This window comes from Cherax quadricarinatus, chromosome 18 (genome assembly GCF_038502225.1).
Source record: "Cherax quadricarinatus isolate ZL_2023a chromosome 18, ASM3850222v1, whole genome shotgun sequence".
Lineage (NCBI taxonomy): Eukaryota > Metazoa > Arthropoda > Malacostraca > Decapoda > Parastacidae > Cherax > Cherax quadricarinatus.
Window position 1 is genome coordinate 24,763,155 of NC_091309.1, and position 26,951 is coordinate 24,790,105.

At 39.4% G+C, this 26,951-nt stretch overlaps 1 protein-coding gene across 6 annotated transcripts in view; it reads left to right on the forward strand.

Annotated features, from left to right (window-relative positions):
• Positions 1-26,951, forward strand: part of Cdep (Chondrocyte-derived ezrin-like domain containing protein) — a 628,747-nt gene that overhangs the window by 277,882 nt on the left and 323,914 nt on the right. For 5 of the 6 annotated variants that reach the window (XM_070086348.1, XM_070086350.1, XM_070086352.1 and 2 more), the window contains exons 7-9: positions 8,177-8,337; positions 22,553-22,627; positions 22,828-22,931. In XM_070086348.1, coding sequence (XP_069942449.1) covers positions 8,177-8,337; positions 22,553-22,627; positions 22,828-22,931 — 340 coding nt within the window. The remainder of the gene's footprint in view (positions 1-8,176; positions 8,338-22,552; positions 22,628-22,827; positions 22,932-26,951) is intronic. The other variant, XM_070086349.1, reaches the window with a different exon arrangement.

Consider the following 26,951-nt stretch of genomic DNA (forward strand, 5'->3'; position numbering starts at 1 on the left):
TTTTGTTTTTGTTTTGATGGCTTTTCTTTCCCTTTGGTGTATTTTGCTACACTGAGTCACTGATTTGAATAAAAATTCCTGTCATTATTAAGTAGCTCTAGCAAGTCTTGTTGCATTCTTATTTTTGTCATGAAGATTTAAAGTTACTCATCATTGTTACAAGAATTTGAGTACAGCACTGCTAAAGCCTCACAAGTTATAAGTGTTCAGACGCTTTTTATGGAAATGAAATAGTTACTGAAAAACCTTATATTGTTGTAGTTATCTCTACTTGTAGTATAGGGCTTACAGCTTTGTTGTATTTAGTAAATTTAAAACAAAATACTAAAGTACTCTCTTCAGCAGTACAGTAGGGCTTCAAAATTTCAATGATTTTCAGGTCATATCTTTAAACCTGTAGTTGTACAGTGAAGATGGCTGATACTATATATACATATATTAATGGATAGAAATAAGTGCCATATCATAATTGATATACTGTACTATGAAATTATATATTCTGTATTGTAGGAAAATCTTTAATATATACTTTAAGTCTTACTGAACATATTCTGCTATTATTTATATGTAAAATTATAATGAAATTAATAGTACCTACAGTGAATTTCAACATGATTTCTTATTTCCCCCTTTCCCCCTTGTGATTGGCTGGTCATCCCCCCCCACTCAGGGCGAGGTAGAGTAATGTGTCAATCAGCTGTGTGTTTTGTCAGCCCGCCTACAGCATGTCTCTAACTTACTAACTGTTGGCCAGCCGTTACCTTACTGGCATGGTGTAGATTTGTAGCAATAATGGCATTCATTTTTGGTGGTTATAATTTGTGTTACATGACCAAAAGATCAAATTATAATCATATCATATATCTATATCTTGCAGTTTGTCATAGTTGCTTGAAACTTTGCAGGTTCATTTATAGATGAGTATCTGCCAGGTTGTCACAACCATTATTGCTGTTTGATCACACCTAAATGCTTCAAAATTCAAAATTGGGATAATAACCTCATTCATGTAAATTAAAACAAATCTCTGGTCTTGATGTTGAATTGTTTCAGTTTTTGCAAATGTTGTAAACATCATATTTGCTATTTATATAACTTAGCAATATACTATCTAATATTAAATGTGGGTACAGTAATTTTGTATATAGTACACTTAAAAAATACAGAATTAAATTTCTGTTTATTAATAAATTAATTATTTTGTGTAACCAGAAAGATTTTTTTGGCAATCCAATATGATGATGCCTAGAAATAGAATTATTTACACATTATTGAAGTGTCAAAACTTACATTTCATTCTGTCTTCAGAGAAAAAGTAGCTCTAATGTAGTTAAATAACTTACTGGCTGTGCTGCAGTTGCTTCACTCATCACAAAATTTGCACTGTTACTTTCACCTTAAGTTTCAAATAAGAGATACTGTATATGGAAGCAGTGGAATCCATATTAAAGTGCATGATAATGTAAATGTCGTATATGGACTGTTAAACTAACTGGAATATTAGAAAAAATACAGTGTTTTGATTGTTAACTAAAATAGTGTTTATTTCATATCTAAAAAATACATTATGAATCATAGATATTGTAAATAAGATAAAAGATTGAGATCCCTTAATGTTTAAGGTCAAGTAGGAAAAGAAGGGTGCAGATGCTCTTGGAATACTGTAGTACATTTTATTTCTGTTTCTTCAAGCTGCCATATGGAGGACGGTGGCCAGAGGTGTGTTGACCCACACACAATCTCTCTTGTAAATCTTTACACTAAATGCTTTTATCCAAATTCATAATTATAAACCCCTGCTCATAAGTATTACAAGAGAAAAAGTCCTAGTTGCTACATTATAACTATTTACAGATGTGTTAATGTGAGAAATCATTCATTATTACATTTTAATGAATCTCTCTTGCATTGTTAATGTTCTGTGTGATCATTATTAAGAACACTTCTTAAATTGTAGAATTCTCATTATTCTATTTTTGTTTAACCCGTTACAGTAAAAGATTGTTTTTGCATTATTTTGAATACTTAAGATGTTAGTAAAAATGCTTTACTTTTTCTTAGTCATTCTTCATGCTTTGAATAATGGGGAATGTTAATGTGGGGCTAATATTAGTAATGTATTTTAATTTTTCTCACTAGTACATTTCTAGTACATATCTAGGCACAGTATTACAAGTATTACAGTACAAGTCTGCTTGATGAAAACACTTCATTATCACCGGTATTCTTTCAGTTCACATTATTACCACTGTTTTTAAACATGTCTTCTACTTCAATAAAGAAATACAAATATTGTACAAACAGTATTACAGTAGACTAAGTTTGAAATGGCAAGTAGTAAAAATAGTGAACCCTCTTATTAATGGAGTAATATAGGAAAGGGGATGTACAAGATCGCCGATTGTCCAAAACTTCCAAATTATGAAATCAGTGTTTCATGATCGTCCAGTTGTCTAACGCAGAAGACAGCCAGACACTAGGAATACAGGTATTGTAACCTGTAGCACTACAGTAAAGTACTGTACTGTATATTAATTTTATAGTACCGTGTGTTCTCTTCTCTTCTTTTTTCTCAACAAGTCGGCCGTCTCCCACCGAGGCAGGGTGACCCAAAAAAGAAAGAAAATCCCCAAAAAGAAAATACTTTCATCATCATTCAACACTTTCACCACACTCACACATTATCACTGCTTTTGCAGAGGTGCTCAGAATACAACAGTTTAGAAGCATATACGTATAAAGATACACAACATATCCCTCCAAACTGCCAATATCCCAAACCCCTCCTTTAAAGTGCAGGCATTGTACTTCCCATTTCCAGGACTCAAGTCCGACTATATGAAAATAACCGGTTTCCCTGAATCCCTTCACTAAATATTACCCTGCTCACACTCCAACAGATCGTCAGGTCCCAAGTATCATTCGTCTCCATTCACTCCTATCTAACACGCTCATGCACGCTTGCTGGAAGTCCAAGCCCCTTGCCCACAAAACCTCCTTTACCCCCTCTTTCCAACCCTTTCGAGGACAACCCCTACCCCTCCTTCTTTCCCCTATAGATTTATATGCTTTCCATGTCATTCTACTTTGATCCATTCTCTCTAAATGACCAAACCACCTCAACAACCCCTCTTCTGCCCTCTGACTAATGCTTTTATTAACTCCACACCTTCTCCTAATTTCCACACTCCGAATTTTCTGCATAATGTTTACACCACACATTGCCCTTAGACAGGACATCTCCACTGCCTCCAACCGTCTCCTCGCTGCTGCATTTACCACCCAAGCTTCACATCCATATAAGAGTGTTGGTACTACTATGCTTTCATACATTCCCTTCTTTGCCTCCGTAGATAACGTTTTTTGACTCCACATATACCTCAACGCACCACTCACTTTTTTTCCCTCATCAATTCTATGATTAACCTCATCCTTCATAAACCCATCCGCCGACACGTCAACTCCCAAGTATCTGAAAACATTCACTTCTTCCATACTACTCCTCTCCAATTTGATATCCAATTTTTCTTTATCTAAATCATTTGATACCCTCATCACCTTACTCTTTTCTATGTTCACTTTCAACTTTCTACCTTTACACACATTCTCAAACTCATCCACTAACCTTTGCAATTTTTCTTTAGAATCTCCCATAAGCACAGTATCATCAGCAAAAAGTAACTGTGTCAGTTCCCATTTTGAATTTGATTCCCCATAATTTAATCCCACCCCTCTCCCGAACACCCTAGCATTTACTTCTTTTACAACCCCATCTATAAATATATTAAACAACCATGGTGACATTACACATCCCTGTCTAAGACCTACTTTTACCGGGAAGTATTCTCCCTCTCTTCTACACACCCTAACCTGAGCCTCACTATCCTCATAAAAGCTCTTTACAGCATTTAGTAACTTACCACCTATTCCATGTACTTGCACCATCTGCCGCATTGCTCCTCTATCCACTCTATCATATTCCTTTTCTAAATCCATAAATGCAATAAAAACTTCCCTACCTTTATCTAAATACTGTTCACATATATGCTTCAATGTAAACACTTGATCTACACATCCCCTACCCACTCTGAAGCCTCCCTGCTCATCCGCAATCCTACATTCTGTCTTACCTCTAATTCTTTCAATTATAACCCTACCGTATACTTTTCCTGGTATACTCAGTAAACTTATTCCTCTATAATTTTTACAATCTCTTTTGTCCCCTTTCCCTTTATATAAAGGGACTATACATGCTCTCTGCCAATCCCTAGGTACCTTCCCCTCTTTCATACATTTATTAAACAAAAGTACCAACCACTCCAACACTATATCCCCCCCTGCTTTTAACATTTCTGTCATGATCCCATCAGTTCCAGCTGCTTTACCCCCTTTCATTCTACGTAATGCCTCATGTACCTCCACCACACTTATATTCTGCTCTTTTTCACTCCTAAAAGATGGTATACCTCCCTGGCCAGTGCATGAAATTACCGCCTCCCTTTCTTCCTCAACATTTAAGTTCCTCAAAATATTCTCGCCATCTACCTAATACCTCCCTCTCCCCATCTACTAACTCCCCTACTCTGTTTTTAACTGACAAATCCATACTTTCCCTAGGCTTTCTTAACTTGTTTAACTCACTCCAAAATTTTTTCTTATTTTCATTAAAATTTCTTGACAGTGCCTCTCCCACTCTATCATCTGCTCTCCTTTTGCACTCTCTCACCACTCTCTTCACCTTTCTTTTACTCTCCATATACTCTGCTCTTCTTATAACACTTCTACTTTGTAAAAACCTCTCGTAAGCTACCTTTTTCTCTTTTATCACACCCTTTACTTCATCATTCCACCAATCACTCCTCTTTCCTCCTGCCCCCACCTTCCTATAACCACAAACTTCTGCCCCACATTCTAATACTGCATTTTTAAAACTATTCCAACCCTCTTCAACCCCCCCCCACTATTCATCTTTGCACTAGCCCACCTTTCTGCCAATAGCCGCTTATATCTCGCCCGAACTTCCTCCTCCCTTAGTTTATACACTTTCACCTCCCTCTTACTTGTTGTTGCCACCTTCCTCTTTTCCTATCTACCTCTTACTCTAACTGTAGCTACAACTAAATAATGATCCGATATATCAGTTGCCCCTCTATAAACATGTACATCCTGGAGCCTACCCATCAACCTTTTATCCACCAATACATAATCTAACAAACTACTTTCATTACGTGCTACATCATACCTTGTATATTTATTTATCCTCTTTTTCATAAAATATGTATTACTTATTACCAAATTTCTTTCTACACATAGCTCAATTAAAGGCTTCCCATTTACATTTACCCCTGGCACCCCAAATTTACCTACTACTCCCTCCATAACATTTTTACCCACTTTAGCATTGAAATCCCCAACCACCATTACTCTCACACTTGATTCAAAACTCCCCATGCATTCACTCAACATTTCCCAGAATCTCTCTCTCTCCTCTACACTTCTCTCTTCTCCAGGTGCATACACGCTTACTATAACCCACTTTTCACATCCAATCTTTATTTTACTCCACATAATCCTTGAATTTATACATTTGTAGTCCCTCTTTTCCTGCCATAGCTTATCCTTCAACATTATTGCTACTCCTTCTTTAGCTCTAACTCTATTTGAAACCCCTGACCTAATCCCATTTATTCCTCTCCATTGAAACTCTCCCACCCCCTTCAGCTTTGTTTCACTTAAAGCCAGGACATCCAGTTTCTTCTCATTCATAACATCCACAATCATCTCTTTCTTATCATTTGCACAACATCCACGCACATTCAGACTTCCCACTTTGACAATTTTCTTCTTATTATTCTTTTTAGTAATCTTTACAGGAAAAGGGGTTACTAGCCCATTGTTCCCGGCATTTTAGTTGACTTTTACAACACGCATGTGTTATTTTCAATAATTTTACTCGCCTTTTCATGGTGGAGAGATGAGGTGTATACTGCTGTTATCAATAATAGTGACTCAATAAAAGTTAGTCTGAGTCATTGTCATTGATCATAGCAGATTACACCTCATCTCTCCATCATGAAAAGGTGAATATGATTAATGTAAATAACGTACAGTACTATAAAAGTTATTCCGAGTCAGAGGAGCTGTATTCACTGATGTCTACACTAAACATGAGATCATAGTCTGTAAGTTTGTCCTGATTCTACGGATATCAGACACTTCGTTTAATACAGTATTCCTCGCATACCCATGCCACTTAGATGCCAGACTTAATCTTCTTTATTAGTTTAAATTTCTCCATAATGCTGGAAACAATGTTTCCTCTTGGCTCACCACTTGCTTTGGAAATCATTGTTAATTGCACTTTACTTAATATGTTTATAAAGTCACACAAAGCTGTAAATCCAGGGAAAGTTAGAGTGTGAATGAGAAGTGTATGTGTGGACGAGCACAAACAGTAAACTGATGTGGGTAGCCTACTGCTCAGGGACAAACAACGAAAAAGAAGAGGTCCTGGATGTGGCCGTTCTGGCCCATACTGGACAAATGTCAGTCATTGGGCTAGTCTGATACTTCAGAAGACATTGGACACTAATACTATGGACAAAATCTGGTATTGTGGTTTTTTGTTCATTTTGTCCAGTACATAAGCAGATTTTTGGGAAAGGGTAAACATTTTAAGGATTTTTGAGTTTGCTAAAGAAAAATAAATAAGAGAATCTCTTTTTGTCAAGTTTTCTTTTCTAATACAGTTATTTTATGTTTTGTTGCTTCAGAAACAAATTTCAAACTTAAATACAGTACTTTATCGCTAAAAATGCTATTTGTAGTATTGATTTAAAAATGGTGGGTGACCTGAAATTTTATTTGAGACTAAATAAGAAGTGTTAGTGACAATTTGTGATAAATAATTCATTGTACAAGGAATACTTGAATTATGAACATACGCACATACAAACAGCACACTTTAAAATTAAGTAATTTGTTATGAATGAGAATCTGAGGATATAAACACTGGGAATATTTATTTAATTTTATGGAAATTATTTGTTCTTTCTTTTTTCATAATATGTTTTGATGCTTTGAACATGTTCATTTTGTGCATATGTGGTGAGATCATATTTGTTTGGAAGAGATTGGTCAGAAACTATAGATTTAATATTTACAATTTTGTTTGGCTTTAGGCTGGGCTGTGAGGGTAGGATAACCCTCAAAACCAACCACAAGAAGATCACGGGTAAAACTGAATTCTAGCTATTGTACTGTATTATTTTCAAAATTTTTTTCATTATCAAATGCATTGATATTTTGTGTATGTTCATTTTATTCAGCATGATGCACTCATATTTGTTCCTTTAAAGATTGGTCAAGAACTGCAAATTTAGTAATTATATTGAGTGGTGTGGGAAAGAACTCTGGGTTTGTAGAGAGTGGAGGAAAGGAGACTTCTCTCTTGCTGTGATATGAAATACAATATTTGCAGTCTCTTTCTGTTAGGTTTAAGGTTTATTGACTACATATAAATCATTAAGGCAACATTTCATGTGTACAGTTGCATAATACTTAAATTCCTAATACAGTAATAGTATGACAAACTATGACAAAAATTGTGCCATTTTTGGTTTGTGTTAGGGGTAATGTGAATTTTTTTAATGTTCCTCAATATTTTATAGTCAGGTTTGTATAGGTTTGTCGTTATTATTAGTTGAAGACAATGGTGTGAACATAAACATTTGTAATTTATATTCCCTTAAATTAGAATTTGAATACAGTAGTGTGACTTAAAATGTGAGTATATAAAAAATATAATTTCTAGTCAAAATTGTAGTACTGTTCACAAATAACTTACTGAGAGAGGAAATTTTAGGGAAAGTTGTGGTTCTTCCTGAAGTATTATCAAGTCACATCTGGATAATATTCTTAAACGGACTGAAACATTGTTAAAGTTTCCTCTTTGAGTGTGGTTTATTTGTGCATCATTCTAGACATGGTATTATGACTTTTATTTTTCTTTGTATTACTGTCTCTGTTAATTTTCCCTCTAAATCCAAATTTGTACATAAAAATTTTGGCAGAGGCCTGTTTTACTGTAATGCTGTAGTTTAAACTTTTCTTGAAGCTCAGGGAAGTATAAATGGGAGTGTTTAAATTAGTTTATCAAATGCAAACAATGTTACAGGGCTATTACAAGGATATTGTTGAGTTCTTCTTTGATGGCCGAAATGAATGCAAAAATTTTTGGAAAAAATGTGTCGAGCACCATGGGTTCTTCCGATGTTCACACGTCAAAAAAGTTCCACGTCAAAAGACCAGAGTTCTGTCAAGAGGATCATCATTTAGGTAAGTGTAATACTTCTTAGCTTTGCAGTGAGTGAGTTTAGTCTCTCATGAAGGGTTCTTAAATTGGTTTCACCTCTTTACTGCTCTTATATTGATATACCTTTACTCTTCATATACAGTGAACCCTTGGTTATTGGCTGTAATCCGTTCCAGAAGGCCGGCCTAAAACCAAAATGGATGATAACCAAAATAATTATTCCCATAAGAATTAATGTAAGTACAATTAATCAGTTTCAGACACCCAAAAATATTCACAAAAAATACATTTTTTAGAGATTAATCCTCTTCAAGGGGGGCTCCTTGGCGTGGTGAAGAGGCTCTTGGTCTGAGGAATTAGACCTGTCGGTCTCCTTCCTCAGACCGAACCTAATTACCCCCCAATCCCCCCTCCCTATCCCATCCTCCCCATCCTCCCCTTTTTCCTTTCCTCCTCCTCCTTTCCCCCACCCTTTCCTTTTGCCCTTCTTTTTTTGGCCTTTGGAATTTTCCCACAGGCACGTTAGTTCCTAGGAAGGGGAAAGGGTACCAGGGTCCATCCCATTCCGTTGAGGTTCTTGGCGGTGTCGTAGTTTGCCATGGAATCTGGATCGCCTGGGGATGTCCTGATCCCTCTCCGGTATCCCGGAGGGTGGCTTTGGGTGTCTTTCGGGCGATGAGTGTATCTCTGGAAGCCACCTTTCGGATTCCAGGGGTGGTGGCCGAAGGAGGTATGCTTTGTGGCGGATATCTGGCCGCCCTCTCTTTTATCCACCGAGGTGGCTCGGCAGATGTGAGGTTGCTATCCCGGATTGCTGGTTTACTGGCCTGAAGGGTAGGGTATGGTACAGGTTCTATGCTGCATCTGCGCTACTTGCGGTGCTGAGGTCCTCTTGGGCGCGGAGGGAGATTTCTGGCCCTTTCATTCCTCCTAGGAACTATCCCTCCCCGGTCCCCTCTTTTTTTTATTCTTTTTTTTTATTTTTATTTTCTTTTCTTTCTTTTTTTTTCTTAAAAACAAAAAGAAAGAAGTAACCTAACCATGGAGTCCCCAATCCATGACCCCGCTACCCCTGGGCCCCTTATTGTTACCGCACCCCGTTCTGACCTCACCTCGTCTTTTGGCCACTCTTCAGACACTCCTAAGACCCCTGTACCTCTTGTTGGTGCTGTTTCATCACCCGCTTCAGGTGCCGGGGTTTCGACTGACTCCTTCGATTTGTCTCACCTCTGCTCTCCTTTGACTATGCTTCCGGCCTCTCCCTCTACGGTGCAGCAATTTTCGAATCGCCAGCCCGTCCCATGTCGGACCAACTCTGGTCTCACTTCTAAACGCCAACGACAATCTCCTGATGACATTACTTCGTTACCTTCCCATTCTACTCGGAAGAGACCGACACGTCATGCACTCCCTCTCCACACTCAGTTTCAGACCACACAATGGACTAAATTCTTTACTTTAAGACGGGCCTCTCCCACTACCTATCTTTCCGACCATAGTATGCATTGGCAAAGCGCTCCTACGCCATGTTGGTAGAGATATTTCCTTTTATGCTCTTAAGAGTGGTACGCGTATCATCAGAGTCCAGAATGCTACCCAAGTTCATGATCTTTCTCTTCTTTCACATATCGATACTATTCCTATCACTATCGAAAAACATCATTCCCTCAATTCTTGTAGTGGTACTGTCATTCTGCCCTATACCATAGTCCAACAGAATTTCCAGACATGTGGCAATGACATTCTCGAAAAGCTGGAACTCCAAGATCTCCCAATTCTCAAGGTAGACACTTATGTTCTTCCTGCCCGCGGGCGGAGACGATACCCTTGCAATGTGGTTCATTTAACTTTTGACAGCCATGAACTCCCATCCTCTGTTTATGTAGCAGGACATCGGTTACAAGTTCGAAAGGTGATCCCTACACCGCAACAGTGTAGAAATTGCTGGCGATTTGGCCACCCAACAAAATATCGCAGATCTATAGCCGAATGCCCAGTCTGTGTTGCCGATGACCATTCTAATACGTTTTGCAGTCGACCTCCCTCTTGCCTTAATTGTCATGAGGCTCGCCCTTCGTACTCTCGCCGTTGCCAGGTCTACTTGAATGAGCTGGAAATTCGTTGCCTCAAAGAGGCAGAAGGTCTCCCTTATGCTATGGCGGTTTCTCATCTCCGCCTCCAAGGGAGACTACCCCATGTTTCTTATTCTCATGTTACGAAACGTCTCCCCACTTCTGGAGTCCCATCTTCTGCAACCACCTCTGCGGTTGCCAGTCCCATAGTCCCTCCTGTATCTAATTCTTTTGCTGTCCTGGGCTCAGATGTCCCTATTTCAACACCTCGGTCTGTTCTCACTTCTTCATGTTCTCCCTCACAAACCCCGGTATTGACACGACCTCGTACGACACCACCTCCCAATCGTCCCTCTGCTTCTCAGAAGTCCAAAAAATCTCCTTTAACCCCTCCTTCTCTTCATCCACCTCCACACTTTACCTTCCCAGTCTCTGTACCTGGGTCTTGCCCTTTCGCTGGCTCGGATACAAGCGTGGAGGTTCATCCTCCTCCTCATACTGTGCTTTCCTCTTCTGTCCCCTCCCAAGTTTCTTCCTCTTCTGCCACCTCCCAGGTTTCTGCCTCTTCTGTCCCCTCCCACACTTCTCCAGTTCCCTTCACCCTTTTGCCCCCTCCCTCCCTTGATACAGTCCATTACAGTTCCGATCTTTACTCAAACTACTCATCCTTCCATCTCCAATATTGTCTCCCATATGACGTCTCTGAACTCCGAAACACTTGAAGCAATCTCTGAATATATTGCAGAGACCAAACCATCGATGGACACTGATCCACCCTCTGTTCCTTCTCTTTCCTCTTCTCCATCTGCGCAACTCCTTTCTTCACAGCGCACTGTTCCTTCGCTGCTTGAACGTTTTCGGCTGCCACCGCATGTGAACTTCTCTAACCCCTCTAGTCCGTAAGTACCCTTACCTGCGGATTTCTAGTATCTTTATCATTGCCAATCGTGGCCTATTTACAGTGGAATATACGCGGCCTTAGGGGTAATCAGGGTGAGCTTCAGACGTTGCTCTCCCAATTTTCCTCTGTTGGTGTTTGCTTGCAAGAACCAAAATTACACTCTGCTGTTATAAGAACATAAGAACATAAGAATGTAGGAACACTGCAGAAGGCCTACTGGCCCATACGAGGCAGGTCCTTATCAAAACGACATCTACCTAAAGCTACTCAAGAAATAACTCCCGTACCCCTTGACACCAATCAAACCCAGCCCCTCCCACTCATATATTTGTCCAGTCTCTTCTTAAAGCTACCCAAGGTCCTAACCTCTATCAGCCCACTGGGAAGACTGTTCCACGCATCTACAACTCTGTTAGAAAACCAGTACTTACCTATGTCCTTTCTAAATCTAAATTTATCCAACTTAAATCCATTATTCCTGGTTCTTACCTGGTTCGACACCCTCAGTACTTTATTAATGTCTCCCTTGTTTATGCCCGTCATCCACTTATACACTTCAATGATATCTCCCCTCATTCTACGCCTCTCCAGAGAGTGGAGATTTAAGGCTTTAAGTCTATCTTCATACGGGAGGTTCCTTACACAGTAAATCATTTTAGTCATTCTTCTCTGTATGTTCTCTAATGAGTCTATGTCCATCCTGTAGTAAGGGGACCAAAACTGAGCAGCATAATCCAAATGAGGCCTCACTAGTGATGTATAGAGCTGCAAAATAACTTTTGGACTTCTGTTACTTATACTTCTTGAGATAAATCCAAGTAATCTGTTGGCCTTGTTGCGCACACTGAGGCACTGCTGTCTTGGCTTTAGATTTCTGCTTACCATGACTCCCAAGTCTTTTTCACATTCTGTATGACCAAGCTCTACTTCACCTAGATTATAGCTTCGAGGGTTATTTTCATTACCAAGGGCAAGTACCTTACACTTATCCACATTAAACTTCATCTGCCATTTCTCAGACCAAGACATTAATTTGTTCAAATCGTCCTGGAGTTCATTGATATCCTCCTCAGAGTGAATTATACGGCCTATCTTTGTATCATCAGCAAACTTACTCATGTCACTAGTAATCCCTTCATCAAGGTCATTAATGTAAATTATGAACAAGAGAGGGCCTAAAACTGATCCTTGTGGAACGCCACTAGTGACTAATCCCCATTCAGATTTCACTCCATTAATGGTAACTCTCTGCTTTCTATTGGTAAGCCATGCCTCAATCCATGCTAGAACTTTACCTCCTATACCATGAGCTGCCACTTTTCTTAAGAGTCTCTTGTGAGGTACTCTGTCGAAGGCTTTACTAAAATCCAAATAAACAATATCATATTCCTTATCACTGTCAACTGCCTCAAATGTTCTATTGAAGAACGTCAGTAAGTTTGTCAGGCAGGAACGACCTCTCGTGAATCCATGCTGAGATTCATTTATCAAGTTATGCTCTTCAAGGTGACTTCTGATAATGTCAGCTATAATTGATTCTAATAACTTGCCCACTATAGATGTCAGGCTTATTGGACGGTAATTTGAAGGAGTGGACTTATCCCCTGATTTGAATATAGGAACCACATTAGCCATCTTCCACATCTCTGGCACAACACTGGTAAGGATGGACGCATTGAATACACTCGTTAATGGCTGACTAAGCTCCATCTTGCATTCCTTAAGTACCCTTGAAAACAACTCATCGGGTCCCGGGGACTTATTTTGTTTCAGTTTGTCTATCTGTTTAATAACCATGTCCCTCGTGACAGTAATATTAGTTAACTTAAATTCATCAGGAACTAAATAATTGTTAATTACTGGAATCTCATTTACATCTTCCTGTGTAAAAACTGACAAAAAATAGTCATTAAATAAGGAACACATTTCCAGTTCATTATCCGTCAGCTGTCCATTCCCAGATTTCAGAGGTCCTACTTTTTCCTTCACCTTTGTCCTATACACTTGAAAGAACCCCTTTGGATTAGTCTTTGATTCATTAGCAACTCTAATTTCATAGTCACGTTTAGCCTTTCTAATCGCCTTTTTTACTTCTCTTTTAAGCTGAACATATTGGTCAGTAAGGTTAACCTCTCCTCTTCTGATGCGCCTATAAATTCCCCTTTTCTCCCCTAATAGATGCTTTAGCCTCCTGTTAACCCATTTGGGATCGTTATTATTAGACCTAATTTCTCTCTGGGGAATGTATATACTCTGGGCACTGTGTACATTATTAAGAAAACAATCATAAAAGCAGATCCCTTCATATTCATAAGTATGATTATCGTCAATAAAATCATTAGCTAGATAACCCCAATCAAGATTAGACAGATGTTCCCTAAGTCCATTATAATCGGCAGAACGAAAATCGGGGATTTTTACTGTATTATCATTATTCTTGCGTTCCCAATTAATGCTAAAGGTGATGGATTTGTGATCACTTGCGCCAAGCTCTTCAGTGATCTCCAGATTATTCACGAGTGTTTCCTTATTTGACAAGACTAGGTCTAGCAAATTATTACCCCTGGTAGGTTCAGTTACACTCTGTTTCAGAAAACAGTCCTGAACTGTTTCCATGAAGTCACTGGACTCTAGATTACCTGTCAAAGAATTCCAGTCAATTTGGCTAAAGTTAAAGTCCCCTACTATGACTACGTTACTGTGTCCAGAAGCCCTAACAATTTCGTCCCAAAGAAGTCTCCCTCTATCGTGATCCAAGCCTGGAGGTCGGTATATTACACCTAGAATTAGTTTTTCTTGACCCTCCACGAACTCTACCCAAACAGACTCTGTTACTGCTCCATCTATTTTTATACCTGTTTTTATGCAACAATTAATATTTTCTCGAACATACAATGCAACTCCTCCCCCCTTCCCATTACATCTATCCACATTGAATAACTTAAATCCCTGAATATTACACTCAGCAGTCATATCCCGACTCTTTAAATCATACCACGTTTCAGTTAATGCAATGATATCAAAGTTCCCAGCACATGCTACCAAACGTAGTTCATTAATTTTATTTCTTGCACTTCGACTGTTCGCATAAAATACCATCATATGTTTTTTCTTCTGCACATTTTTCCTATTCATCTTTGTTTTCACACAATTTCTGAAATTATCATTACCCAGAGTTACTCCATGACAGTTACTATTAAGATTCTTAATATCAGAGCATAAGTCAACATATCCATACTCATTATTAATCATTTCTAAACCCATACCTCTAACTAATCCTAGTTTAAAGTCCTAACAACCCCCTCAACTGAGTTAGCAAGAAAACCCACACCTGCCCTGGATAAGTGAACCCCATCCCTGGCATACATGTCATTTCGGCCATAGAAGTTGTCCCAGTTGTCAATGAATGGTACTGCATTATCCTTAGTGTTTATCCAGCCAACAATTAATACCAATTGCTCTGGACAACCATTCATTACCAACACCTCTTCTTGGCAAAATGCCACATATAACAGGGCGCCCCCCCTTCTTCCTAATCATGTCTATAGCTGTCCTGAACTTTCTAACTAAATCCTCACTTCTACGCTTGCCTACATCATTGCCTCCAGCACTGAGGCAAATAATAGGATTGATCCCATTACCGTTCATGATGTTGTCAAGCCGGCTAACAATGTCCTCCATCCCAGCCCCAGGAAAGCATACCCTTTGTCTCCTACTCCTGTCCTTCAAGCAGAATGCCCTATCCATGTATCTAACCTGGCTATCCCCAACAACAACAATATTCTTACCTTTCTTGTTGTCGTTCGTCGTGACGATCCCAGTAGTAGACTCACATTCGTCGGGTAGCACCGAGAATGCGTTGGAGGTTTCCACGGGAGTTTCCACAGCAGTCTCTTTCTTCTTCATCGTTTCTGGCTTTCCATTCGTCTTCTTGATCGTCAACTTCGTCGTCCCCTGCTGTCCAGCCACTGACCACGATCCCTTCTTGACCTGAGGACTCGAAACAGGAGGACTACTACGAATCCTCTTGTTTTCCTCGGTCAATCGCCGTATCTCCATCTTCGCTGCCCTCAATTCTTCCTTAAGTTGCTGGTAAAGTTGCTCGATGGAGGGCATCTTGGTTCAGTCCACGGGAGCAAACAAGACACTTCTTCACAGAGTTAAGTATAGGTCAGCACTCAAAGTACAGGTCACCACTCAAGAGCACACAAACAGGTCTTCACAGAGCTAAGTACACGTCACCACTGAGCTAAGTACACGTCACCACTGAGCTAAGTACACGTCACCACTGAGCTAAGTACACGTCACCATCTCGGGCTATAATTTATTGTATTCTTCGGATCCTTTTCCTGATGGGACCTTTAATGAAAGTGCCCTTCTTCTACGCACTGATATTCTGTACCATCAACTATTTGTTCGTACTTCGCTGCATTACACAGCAACCCGTATCCACCTGCATAGGTGGTATACACTCTGTTCTTTGTACCTCTCTCCTTCTCGAGCATTATCTATTCCGGATATTGCCTTTCTTGTTTTGTCATTACTGCCACCACTTCTGTTACTTGGCGATTTTAATGCCCATCATTTTCTCTGGGGGGGTCTCACTGTGATTTCCGTGGCATTCAGCTAGAGGCTTTTCTTGCTTCCCACCCCCTCCATGTTTTAAATACAGGTACGCACACCCATTTTGATCATCGTACTCATACTCTCTCTTGCATCGATCTCTCAGTCTGCTGTTCCTCCACTGCACTAGACTTCACCTGGTCTGTTCTCCCGGATTTACATGACAGCGATCATTTTCCAATCATTCTTACTTCCCCTTCATATTCACCACCTCTTCGTAACCCACGCTGGCAGTTTGATCAGGCAAATTAAGACCTTTACTCACAACTAACTGTATTTAGTGAGGTTCCTTCTTCGTCCTCCATTGATGAGCTTTTACACCTCTTCTCATCCTCAGTTTTAACCGCAGCTCCTCATTCTATACCCCAAACCTTGGACAGGCATTCTCAGAAATGCGTGCCTTGGTGGTCTTCTGCTTGTGCTCATGCAGCACGTTTGAAACGTGCTGCGTCGGGCAGGTACAGGTATAATAGAACCATTGAGAGACTTCTTGATTTTAAGCAGAAGCGTGTGATCGCTCGCCGTGTCATCCGTGATGCTAAACACACTTACTGGCGAGATTATGTCTCCACCATCACCTCTGCTTCCTCTTTGAGTGCAGTCTGGAAAAAAGTACGGAAACTGAGTGGTAAATATTCCCCTGACCCGGCTCCTGTTCTGCGGGTTGCTGGTGTTGATATAGCAAACCCTCTAGATGTTGCCATTGAAATTGGCAATCATCTGGTCCGTATTTCTCTGGGGCTCCATCTCTGCCCCTCATTTCTTTCCTCAAAGTCTGCCAGAGAGTTAGCACCCTTGGAATTTTCTTCTCTCAGAGAAGAACAGTATAATGTGCCTTTTACACTTCAGGAACTGGAGGCAACACTCTCAGCTTGCTGATCATCGACAGCTGGGCCCGACGACATTCATATTCGTATGTTACAACATTTACATCAGTCAGCCCTTGCAGTCCTCTTAGGCCTTTTCAATTTTATTTGGTCACAAGGAGTTCTTCCACAGCTGTGGAAATCTGCCATTGTTCTCCCTTTCCACAAACCGGGTACTATGGGACATGAAGCCTCCCACTCTCGTCCCATCGCTCTTACCAGTGCAGTTTGCAAAGTGATGGAACGTCTGGTAAATAGATGTTTAATGTGGTATTTAGAGACGCACAACAGTCTCTCCACTTGTAAATAGGGTTTTCGTAAGGGCCGTTCTACCATAGACCCCTTACTGTGTTTGGATACGTATGTTCGTAATGCCTTTGCGAATAACCACTCAGTTATTGCCATGTTTTTTGACCTTGAGAAGGCATATGACACAACTTGGAGGTATAATATTTTGGCCCAAGCCCACTCCTTAGGCCTCCAAGGCAATCTACCATCTTTCCTTAAAAATTTTTTAACTGACAGACATTTCCATGTTTGAGTCAATAATGTGCTCTCCCCGGACTTTGTCCAAGCTGAAGGTGTCCCTCAGGGATGTGTTCTGAGCACAACAAATTTTCTCCTTGCTATAAATGATTTGGCCTCTGTTCTTCCATCCAATATTTGGTCATCACTCTGTGTAGATGACAATAGGTCTACCAACTTTGGAGGCTGAGCAGAAGCATTGTCCAGTACCAGGAGGCACTTGAGTGACAATTTATGTTCCAGGAGGTATTTTTTCACCTACTTTTTGAAAATTTGCCTTGTGACCCATGCATTATTGTTAGCCCCCACATTGTGTTTCTTGAACACTGGGATTTTTCAGAGTGATACAACAGTAAAGGCTTCACTTTGAAATTCCCAGTAACATTAGCACAAAACAAAAGACTAAGCCTGTCTTCCATAGGCTTCTGTCCAAGCAGGGCCTTTTCCTCCTGCATAATGTGGGTCCTCTTTGGCATTTTCTTTTAAAACAGGCCTGTTTCTTCACAATTGAACACTTCTTGGGGGAGGAATCCTTTAGCCTCTACGCACCCCTTGAAATCTTGCACAGATTTTTCAGCCGCACATTTATTAGAACTTGCAGCCTCTCCATGCCTTGCCACACTGTGTATGTCACTACGCTTCTTAAATCTTTCAAACCAGCCTTTGCTGGCCCTAAATTCACTAACAGCAGCACTCGTTCCAGTCATTTTATTTACAAGATCCACATACAACTGCTTTGCCTTCTCAAAAATCACTGACTCCACAACACTATATCCCACTAATTGTTTTTCCCTGATCCACAACAGTAATAACTTTTCCAGATCTTCCATTATTGGCAACCTTTGTTTTGTTATCACATTTAGTCCTTTCACAGCATCAGCTTCCTTGATTTGTTCTTTCTTTTCCAGGATGGAAGTGATGGTAGATTTGTTTTCCCATACATCCTAGTGAGTTCCAACACTCGCATACCACTCTCAAATTTTTCAGTCACTTCTCTCTTAAATTCCATCATGTTTCTCCCTTTCTTTACCACAGGAACTTTCTTTGGGGCCATGCTTACTAATTTTGCAGTTGCACTTAATAAATAACAAAGAAAAACAATGATTTATAACGAAAAGTTTGGATGAATAAGCAGAAGCTTCCTCACTCGGCCAGCAGCACAGCTGCGCTGACTCAGGAACATGCGAGCATCGGTGGCCGATAACTGGAAGCCAAGAATCCGGCCGATAAGCGAATTGGCCGATAAGCGGAACAGCCAATAACTGAAGGTTCACTGTACTTTCAGTGGGTTCTAGAGTCCTCCTTCAGTCTGGCTCCAGGCCGGGCTTGTCTGCTACTTGCCTGGTCAACCAGGTTCTTGCTGCTGGCCCATGTACCCATCACAGCCTGGTTGATCCAGCACTTGGCAGAGGAACTTGTTAAGTTACCTCTTGAAGACTTGTCCACTTGTTCTGGCAGTGTTATAAGAATCTGGCTGCTTGTAGTAAACAGAGAATCAAATTGCCATCACACCTGGTCCTGCATGACCCCCACAAGTTTAATAATTCACATAATAATAGTAATAGTGTGAGCAAGGTAACATTTTGTGAAGGGATTCAGGGAAACCAGTTAGCAAGACTTAAGTCCTGCACTTTAAAGGAGAGGTTTGGGACATTTGCTATTTGGAGTGATATCTGAACTGTTGTATCTGTGCACCTCTGCTAAGACAGTGATAATGTGTGAATGATGGTGAAAGTGTTTTTCTTTTTTGGGTCACCCTGCCTTAGTGGGAGATGGCCAGCATGTTAAAAAATAATAATAATGCTGTAATAATTATATTGTGACTTTGGTACTTGCTTCTCTCCATGTCTCCTTGTTTTGGGCCCTCTGTCTATGTCTTCCCTGTCTATGCCCTTATACATTTTGTCATGATTATACTGCATCACCTCTCATTTTTTGTTCCTCCAGGGACAAAGTACTGAGCTCATGCTTTCTTAAGTGTTTGACTGGGTGAGGGGTTCCTCAAAGCTGTTACTCTGGAATTAGTCAAATTTTTGAGGAGAATGATTATAATCTTTAAGATTTTTTGAGAGGCATTCATGTGTATGTTATTCTGTTAATATGATTATGCACATTTCACAGCACAGATTTAGTGTAATGTCTCCACCTAACCTTTCTTCTTTGTTTTTTACTTTTCTTGTATTGAAATAAAACTTTAGTAGCCCCTTGTTCAAAAATTGAAAGAAAGAGGCTTACTATAATAATAATAATAATAATAATAATAATAATAATAATTAGAGGTAGTAGGTTGGTAGACAGCAACCGCCCCGGGAGGTACTACCGTCCTGCCAAGTGAGTGTAAAACGAAAGCCTGTAATTGTTTTACATGAACATGCAAGATTTCAGGTACGTCTTGCTACTTCTACTTACACTTAAATCACACTACACATGCATGTACAAGCTTTTATATATACATACCCATCTGGGTTTTCTTCTATTTTCTTTCTTGTTCTTGTTTATTTTCTCTCTCCATGGGGAAGTGGAACAGAATTCTTCCTCCGTAAGCCACGCGTGTCGTAAGAGGCGACTAAATTGCCGGGAGCAAGGGGCTAGTGACCCCCTTCTTCCTGAAAAGAGAAGCTTTTGTTTTTCTTTTTGGGCCACCCTGCCTTGGTGGGATACGGCTGGTTTGTTGAAAGAATAATAATAATAATAATTATAGGTAGTAGGTTGGTAGACAGCAACCGCCCCGGGAGGTACTACCGTCCTGCCAAGTGAGTGTAAAATGAAAGCCTGTAATTGTTTTACATGATGGTAGGATTGCAGGTGTCCTGTCCCTTTTTCTGTCTCATAAACATGCAAGATTTCAGGTACGTCTTGCTACTTCTACTTACACTTAGGTCACACTGTACATATGTGTACAAGCATATATATACACACCCCTCTGGGTTTTCTACTATTTTCTTTCTTGTTCTTGTTTATTTCCTCTTATCTCCATGGGGAAGTGGAACAGAATTCTTCCTCCGTTAGCCATGCATGTTGCAAGAGGCGACTAAAATGCTGGGGGCAAGGGGCTAGTAACCCCTTCTCTTGTATAAATTACTAAATTTAAAAAGAGAAACTTCGTTTTTCTTTTTGGGCCACCCTGCCTTGGTGGGATACGGCCGGTTTGTTGAAAAAAAAAATAATTATAGGTAGTAGGTTGGTAGACAGCAAACACCAAGGGAAGTACAACTGTCCTGCCAGATGACTGTGAAACAGAATTTTGTAATTGTTTTACATGATGGTGGGATTGCTGGTGTCCTTTTTTCTGTCTCATAAACATGCAAGATTTCAGGTACGTCTTCCTACTTCTACTTACACTTAGGTCTCACTACACATACATGTACAAGCATATATATACACACCCCTCTGGGTTTTCTTCTATTTTCTTTCTAGTTCTTGTTCTTGTTTATTTCCTCTTATCTCCATGGGGAAGTGGAACAGAATTCTTCCTCCGTAAGCCATGTGTGTTGTAAGAGGCGACTAAAATGACAGGAGCATGGGGCTAGTAACCCCTTCTCTTGTATAAATTACTAAATTTGAAAAGAGAAACTTTCGTTTTTCTTTTTGGGCCACCCTGCCTTGGTGGGATACGGCTGGTTTTGTGGAAAAAAATAATAATAATATCTTTATTTACTACAAGTACAAGTACATGGTATACCGACCTAGCTGACATCAATGGCATACTACTATATGCTGAGCATTTTGAGCAAATTAGGTCAGTTTTATCAAAGGATGCCACCCACACCAGTCTGCTAACACTCAGGTACCATTTTAAACTGATGGGTGGACAGGGACAGTAGATGTCTTATGGAAACACGTCCATAATGTTTTCCAGCTGTACCGGAGGAGATTCGAACCCCAGACCTCAGTGTGTGAGCTGAGTGCGCTAGCAATTGAACTACGGGACACCTAGTGAGTGAGGCTGAGGGATTGGGTATATATATTGAATGGTAGATAGCCTTATCTTACATGACTGCTCTCAGACTTTACACAAATAACCTGAACTTGGGAGAGAGAAAGTAATGACGACATTTCATTCCAACTTGGATTATTAAGTCACACTGAAGTGAGACGAGAAGAAGGCCAGAATATATACAAGATGGAGCAAGGATAGAAGGGAATGGTAGCAGTAGTTGTGTTAGTGGAGGGCATGGTATAGTAGTAATAGTAAAGGTAGCAGCAGTGTAGTAATAGGTAAAAGTAGCAGCAGTGTAGTAGTAGTAATGATGAGGTAGCAGTGAACTGAAATGCCATCATTACTTTCCCTCAGATTACTCTTCATTTCTTTAAAATTTAATAGTCTTCTTCACTGTAGCTTAACATCACTGCTATCTGTCTTCGTAGACATGTGAATCTTCTTGATTTGACTCTCAAATTATCATATCTCCTAGCCATAGTACCGGATGTGGTACCTGACTCTCATGTACTCCACTACTGCCTCCTACAATGCACTACATGACTAAAATTTGTTCTAGGTAGGGCATGGTTGTATCCAACCATAAAAATTGTTTGAAAGTTAAATAAATTGAAATTGCCTTTACTTTTGTTTCTGATCTTGCCCACTTGGCAAGTAAGGCCAATGGAGAGAATCAAGTTAGCAAAAAAAGGGTGTATAAATCTGGGGTGGAAGGTAGGAAGGATAGGGGTTATCCCAGGAATGGTTAGGGTAAGGAGGTAAAAGAGGCTTTGGGTTTTAGGGGCTTGAGCATCCAGCAGGCTCTTGTGATCATGTTAGAGAGGAATGTATGGAGACAAGTGATATTTAATGTGGATGTGCTGTTGCAGTGTGAACAGGGTAACTTTTGTGAAGGGATTCAGGGAACTCCGTTAGCCACATTTGAGTCCTAGAGGTGGGAAGGGCAGGGCCTGCATTCTGAAGGAAGGGTTGGGATGTTGCAGTTTGAGGATAATCTGACTGTGATGTCAGCATGCTTCTGGATACAGTGACTGAATGAATGATGGTGAGTGTGTTTTCTTTGGGTCATGCTGCCTCAGGAAATGGCCGCTGGGTTAAAAAATAAAAATATATATCTTGCCCAGTTTAAGGTTACATGGCAACCATCACTCTGTGAAAGAAACCATATAAAGCAAATAAATATTACACTTTAATATCATAATATAATCATACATTTTGGAAATAAGAGATGAGTAATTTTCTAGTAATTTAGTGAGGTATTATTTTTAATGGAAACTAATCACTTTTTAATATTGTATGTCTTTTCAACAGATACAGTGGTAGAACACAGAAGCAAGTTCAAGAGTTTGTCAGAGATAACTATGTTAAAAGAGCTCCATTTCAAAGGTAATTGCATATAGTATTGATGTAAATTTTGGACTAAAATTTTGTTTATAATATAAAAAGAAATAGTATTTATAATGATGGTATTGTACTTAACATTTACATGTAAGCACGCCATCAAATTTTTAATGAAGAATTTAAGTAATGCTTAAAATTTGAAATTATATGGAAATGCATTACAAGTAAATGCTTTAAATTGACAGGTCTCAGTCATTTCGACACTCTCCCTCTGTACATACGAGTGTAAGCAACGTAGGCATGAGCATCTCTGCACAACCTCTTCTTCCTCTTGGTGATAATCAGTGCAGTAAGTATTCTACCCCTGCATTTTTTTCAGTATTTTTTGGGTCATCTCTAATAATGACCAAGTACCATAAAGGCAACACCAGTTTCTCTTCAATTAGTCATGGATAACTTAATTAAACCTAGGTAGTAGGTTGATAAACAGCAACTGCCCAGGGAGGTACAGTGGACCCTCGCCTAATGAACGCATCGTATAACGTTAAATCTGCCTAGAGATACATTTTAACGGAAAAATTTTGCCTCGGCTAGCTCTAAAAAACTCGCCCAACGCGATTCGTTCCGTTCGAGACGCATCCACATGTGGCCTGAGCGCACCTCACTTGTCCCCTGGGTACCAGTGTTTACAAACCAGCCACCATGGTGGCATTCAAACATACAATCGGAACATTTCATATTATCACAGCGTTTTTAGTGATTGCACCTGCAAAATAAGTCACCATGGGCCCCAAGAAAGCTTCTAGTGCCAACCCTGTGATAAAAAGGGTGAGAATTAGTATGGAAATTAAGAAAGATTTTGAAGGGTTTGGGGCTAACCCTGAGATGCCTATGTCAGTTGTGGAATCCATTGTGCCTACTTCAAAGATTAAGGAAATGTGTGCAAAGTGGGTTGAACTGCAAACCTTTATGGATGAAAATCACCCTAACACAGCTATTGCAAGCCGTGCTGGTGACTATTACAATGACAATGTTATGGCCCATTTTGGACAAATCTTAAAGGAACGGGAGGTACAGAGCTCTATGGACAGATATGTTGTGCGACAGAGGTCCAGTGACTCTCAAGCTGGTCCTAGTGGCATTAAAAGAAGAAGTGAAGTAACCCCAGAAAAGGACTTGACACCTCAAGTCCTAATGGAAGAGGATTCCCCTTCTAAACATTAACACCATCAACACTCTCCCCTCCTCCCATCCTATCAATCATCACCAGATCTTCAATAAAGGTAAGTGTCATGTAATTGTACATGTCTTCTTCAGTTTGTGTGTATTAAAATTAATATTTCATGTGGTAAAATTTTTTTTGTTCATACTTTGGGGTGTCAGGAATGGATTAATTTGATTTCCATTATTTCTTATGGGGAAAATTAATTCGGCTAACGATAATGGTTTTACAAAGAAAAGTACGTACCTTGAAATTGAGCTCAAAGTAGCAGAAATGTTCGATTTTTACCAAAATTCAAAAGTAAACAAATCATGCTGTGCGTCCAATACATGTCAACTGGTGAGTCTAATATTCTTTCACAAGTGCGCTGATTTTATTTATACCATTTCTACACCAATGCAGTAGTCAGCATAACAGTAAATCTTCTATTTTTTTTGTAAGAATAAAAATTCAAAGTGGAAAGCAAAAGAATGTAAGAGGGGCATGGGGATGTGACTAATGAACAGAGGAAATGTTATTTTAGTGCCAGGAATGTCTTTCTTGTTTATTCTGGACCCTATTCGGAAATTGGCATCTTTTGAAATTTGTGTGAAATTGGCAAAATTGCTAAATTCTGACCACTGTATTGGATAGTTGAAATTGGTAAATGGGTGGTTTCTTGTACTCATTTGATAGAAAAAATGGAGTTCTAGCAAAATAGTTATGATTTTTGTTGACAAGTATACTGGAATTGGCCAAAAATAGAGCTCAAAGTGGGCAAAATCGCCGATGCATAAATGTTGTCGAGACTGGTAACTTCGCGAGAGCATAATTCCATAAGTTTTCCATCAAATTTCATAATTTTGGTGTCATTGTGATTGGGAAAAGATTCTCTATCTTTTCATAAGAAAAATTAATTTTTTTTTTTTTTTTGAAATTTGGCCGACCCTGAGAACAAGTCTCTGAGAGGGCCTGTTGACCCTGAAAGGGTTAAATTACTTGCTGCACTGTTAATGCTACACTTTATCACTGGCTGGCGCTATAGCCTTTATCGACTCCTGCTGCTTCTACAATATGTACAATATCGTACATATTGTAGAATCACTGAAGAAGGCACATTCTCCCCTCTCTCTCAGCCCTTTATGAAAGGGCTGGCTGGCACTAGGAACTTTCTTTGGGCCCATGGTGGCTTATTTGGCAGTTGCAAAAAATAAACAGGCACCAAAAACGAGGGATTATTACGAAATGTTTTGGAATGCTCGAAGTAATGCTCACTCAACCAGTGACAGAGGCAGACTGAGACATGTAGTGGCGGTGTCCCCGGGCGGGTGGACGAATATAATATATCCGATTACCGGATCAAGGTTCGATATTCAGAACAAAATATCGCACAAAACATGGTCCTAAAACCGAAACGTCCAATAACTGGAGCGTGCGAAAACCAGAGTTCCACTGTATTCCAAATATTTTGGAATTTGTGTGGGAGTGAAGGGCAAGATATTTTGCAAATGTCAAAAACTTAGCAATTTTATTTTTTTTTTTTTGTAGAATAACCAAAGATAATTACTCGATTACCCCCAGTGAGAACATCACACTAGCATTGTTTTTGTAAGTACCATGTCTCGAAACCACCTTTCATTGTACCATTTAGTCTGGGGTTCTTGTCAGATGTCATTTTCAGTAAATATTTTTTTTTTTTGGTTGTAACTGGGATTTTGGCTCACAACTCCAAGCAAAAAATCGACTGAGTGACGGCTCGTAACTCGGAAAACTCGTAAGTTGGAGCACTCATAAGTAAAGGTACTAGTGTACCATCCTCTTATCCCTATCTTTGGGGGCTTATATTAGAGAAAACGTATTGTAGTACAAGGCAAGCTGTTATATACACTCGTAATGCACCATAAAACTGAAACAAAAAAGCTATTTTCTCAAATTTTTTTTTCTGTGTGCGCTCATTTTTGTTGATTATCTCGGAAGTAAGTTATTTATTTATATCTTAACATAGCAGAATTAATAATGATAGGAATGCAATGAATTTCACAGTAAACATAAAAGAATGATTGATTGTTTTACAAACTAGTGAAGGTAAATTTGAAATACAATAATTTATTTTTGATTTGTGTGAGGGTAAAAGGCCGATATTTTGCTAAATGTCAAAACCATACTAACTATTTTTTTTAAGAATGAAGATAGGATAAATTACAGTAATTATGTTTGTGATAAATTCAGATTAGCAATGTTTTATCAGCAGGTAGTGCCCAAACAGCTTCTTGCAGTGCCAGTACCTGGCTTGGGCTTGCCATATGTGATTTTTGGTAAATATTTTTTTCTTAGTTATTTGGTGGGCTATCGTATTGAAACTTGGGCACTATATGATAGAAAAACGCTTCTTAACCCCTTGACTGTCGCAACCCCCAATCCTGAGGTGTCTCCTGGTGTCGCAAAATTTAAAAAAAAAAAATTATTTTTTCTTATGAAATGATAGAGAATCTTTTCCCAATTGTAATGACACCAAAAAAATGAAATTTGATGGAAAACTGACGGAATTATGCTCTCGCGAAGTTAGCGACCTTGGTGATATTTACAAATCGGCAATTTTGCCCACTTTGAGCCCTATTTGCGGCTAATTCCGTTGTTCCAGTCGACCAAACTCATAGCTATTTCTTTGGAACTCCAATTTTTCTATCGATTGAGTACAAGAAACTGCCCATTTACCGATTTCAACTACCCAATAATGTGGTCAAAAATTTGCAATTTGGCCAATTTCACGAAAATTAAAAAATATGACAATTTCAAAATAAGGTCCAGAATGAACAATGCAGACATTCCTGGCTCTAAAATAACATTTTCTTTATTCATCAGTCATGTATCCAGGCCCCTCTGATATTACTCTTGCTTTCTATTTTGAATTTTTATTCAAACAAAAAATAGAAGACTTATTATTATGCAGACTACTGCAATACTGTAATAATTGTATAAATAACATCAACCCATTCATGACTGCATATTAGAATGGCTAGTTGGATATTTATTGGACAACGACATCATTTGTTTACTTTTGAACATTGGCAAAAATCAAACATTTCCCCTACTTTGAGCTCCATTTCCAGGTTCTTTTTATAGTAAAATCAATCAAAATCACATCTATTTCTATAATATGTTTTCCAT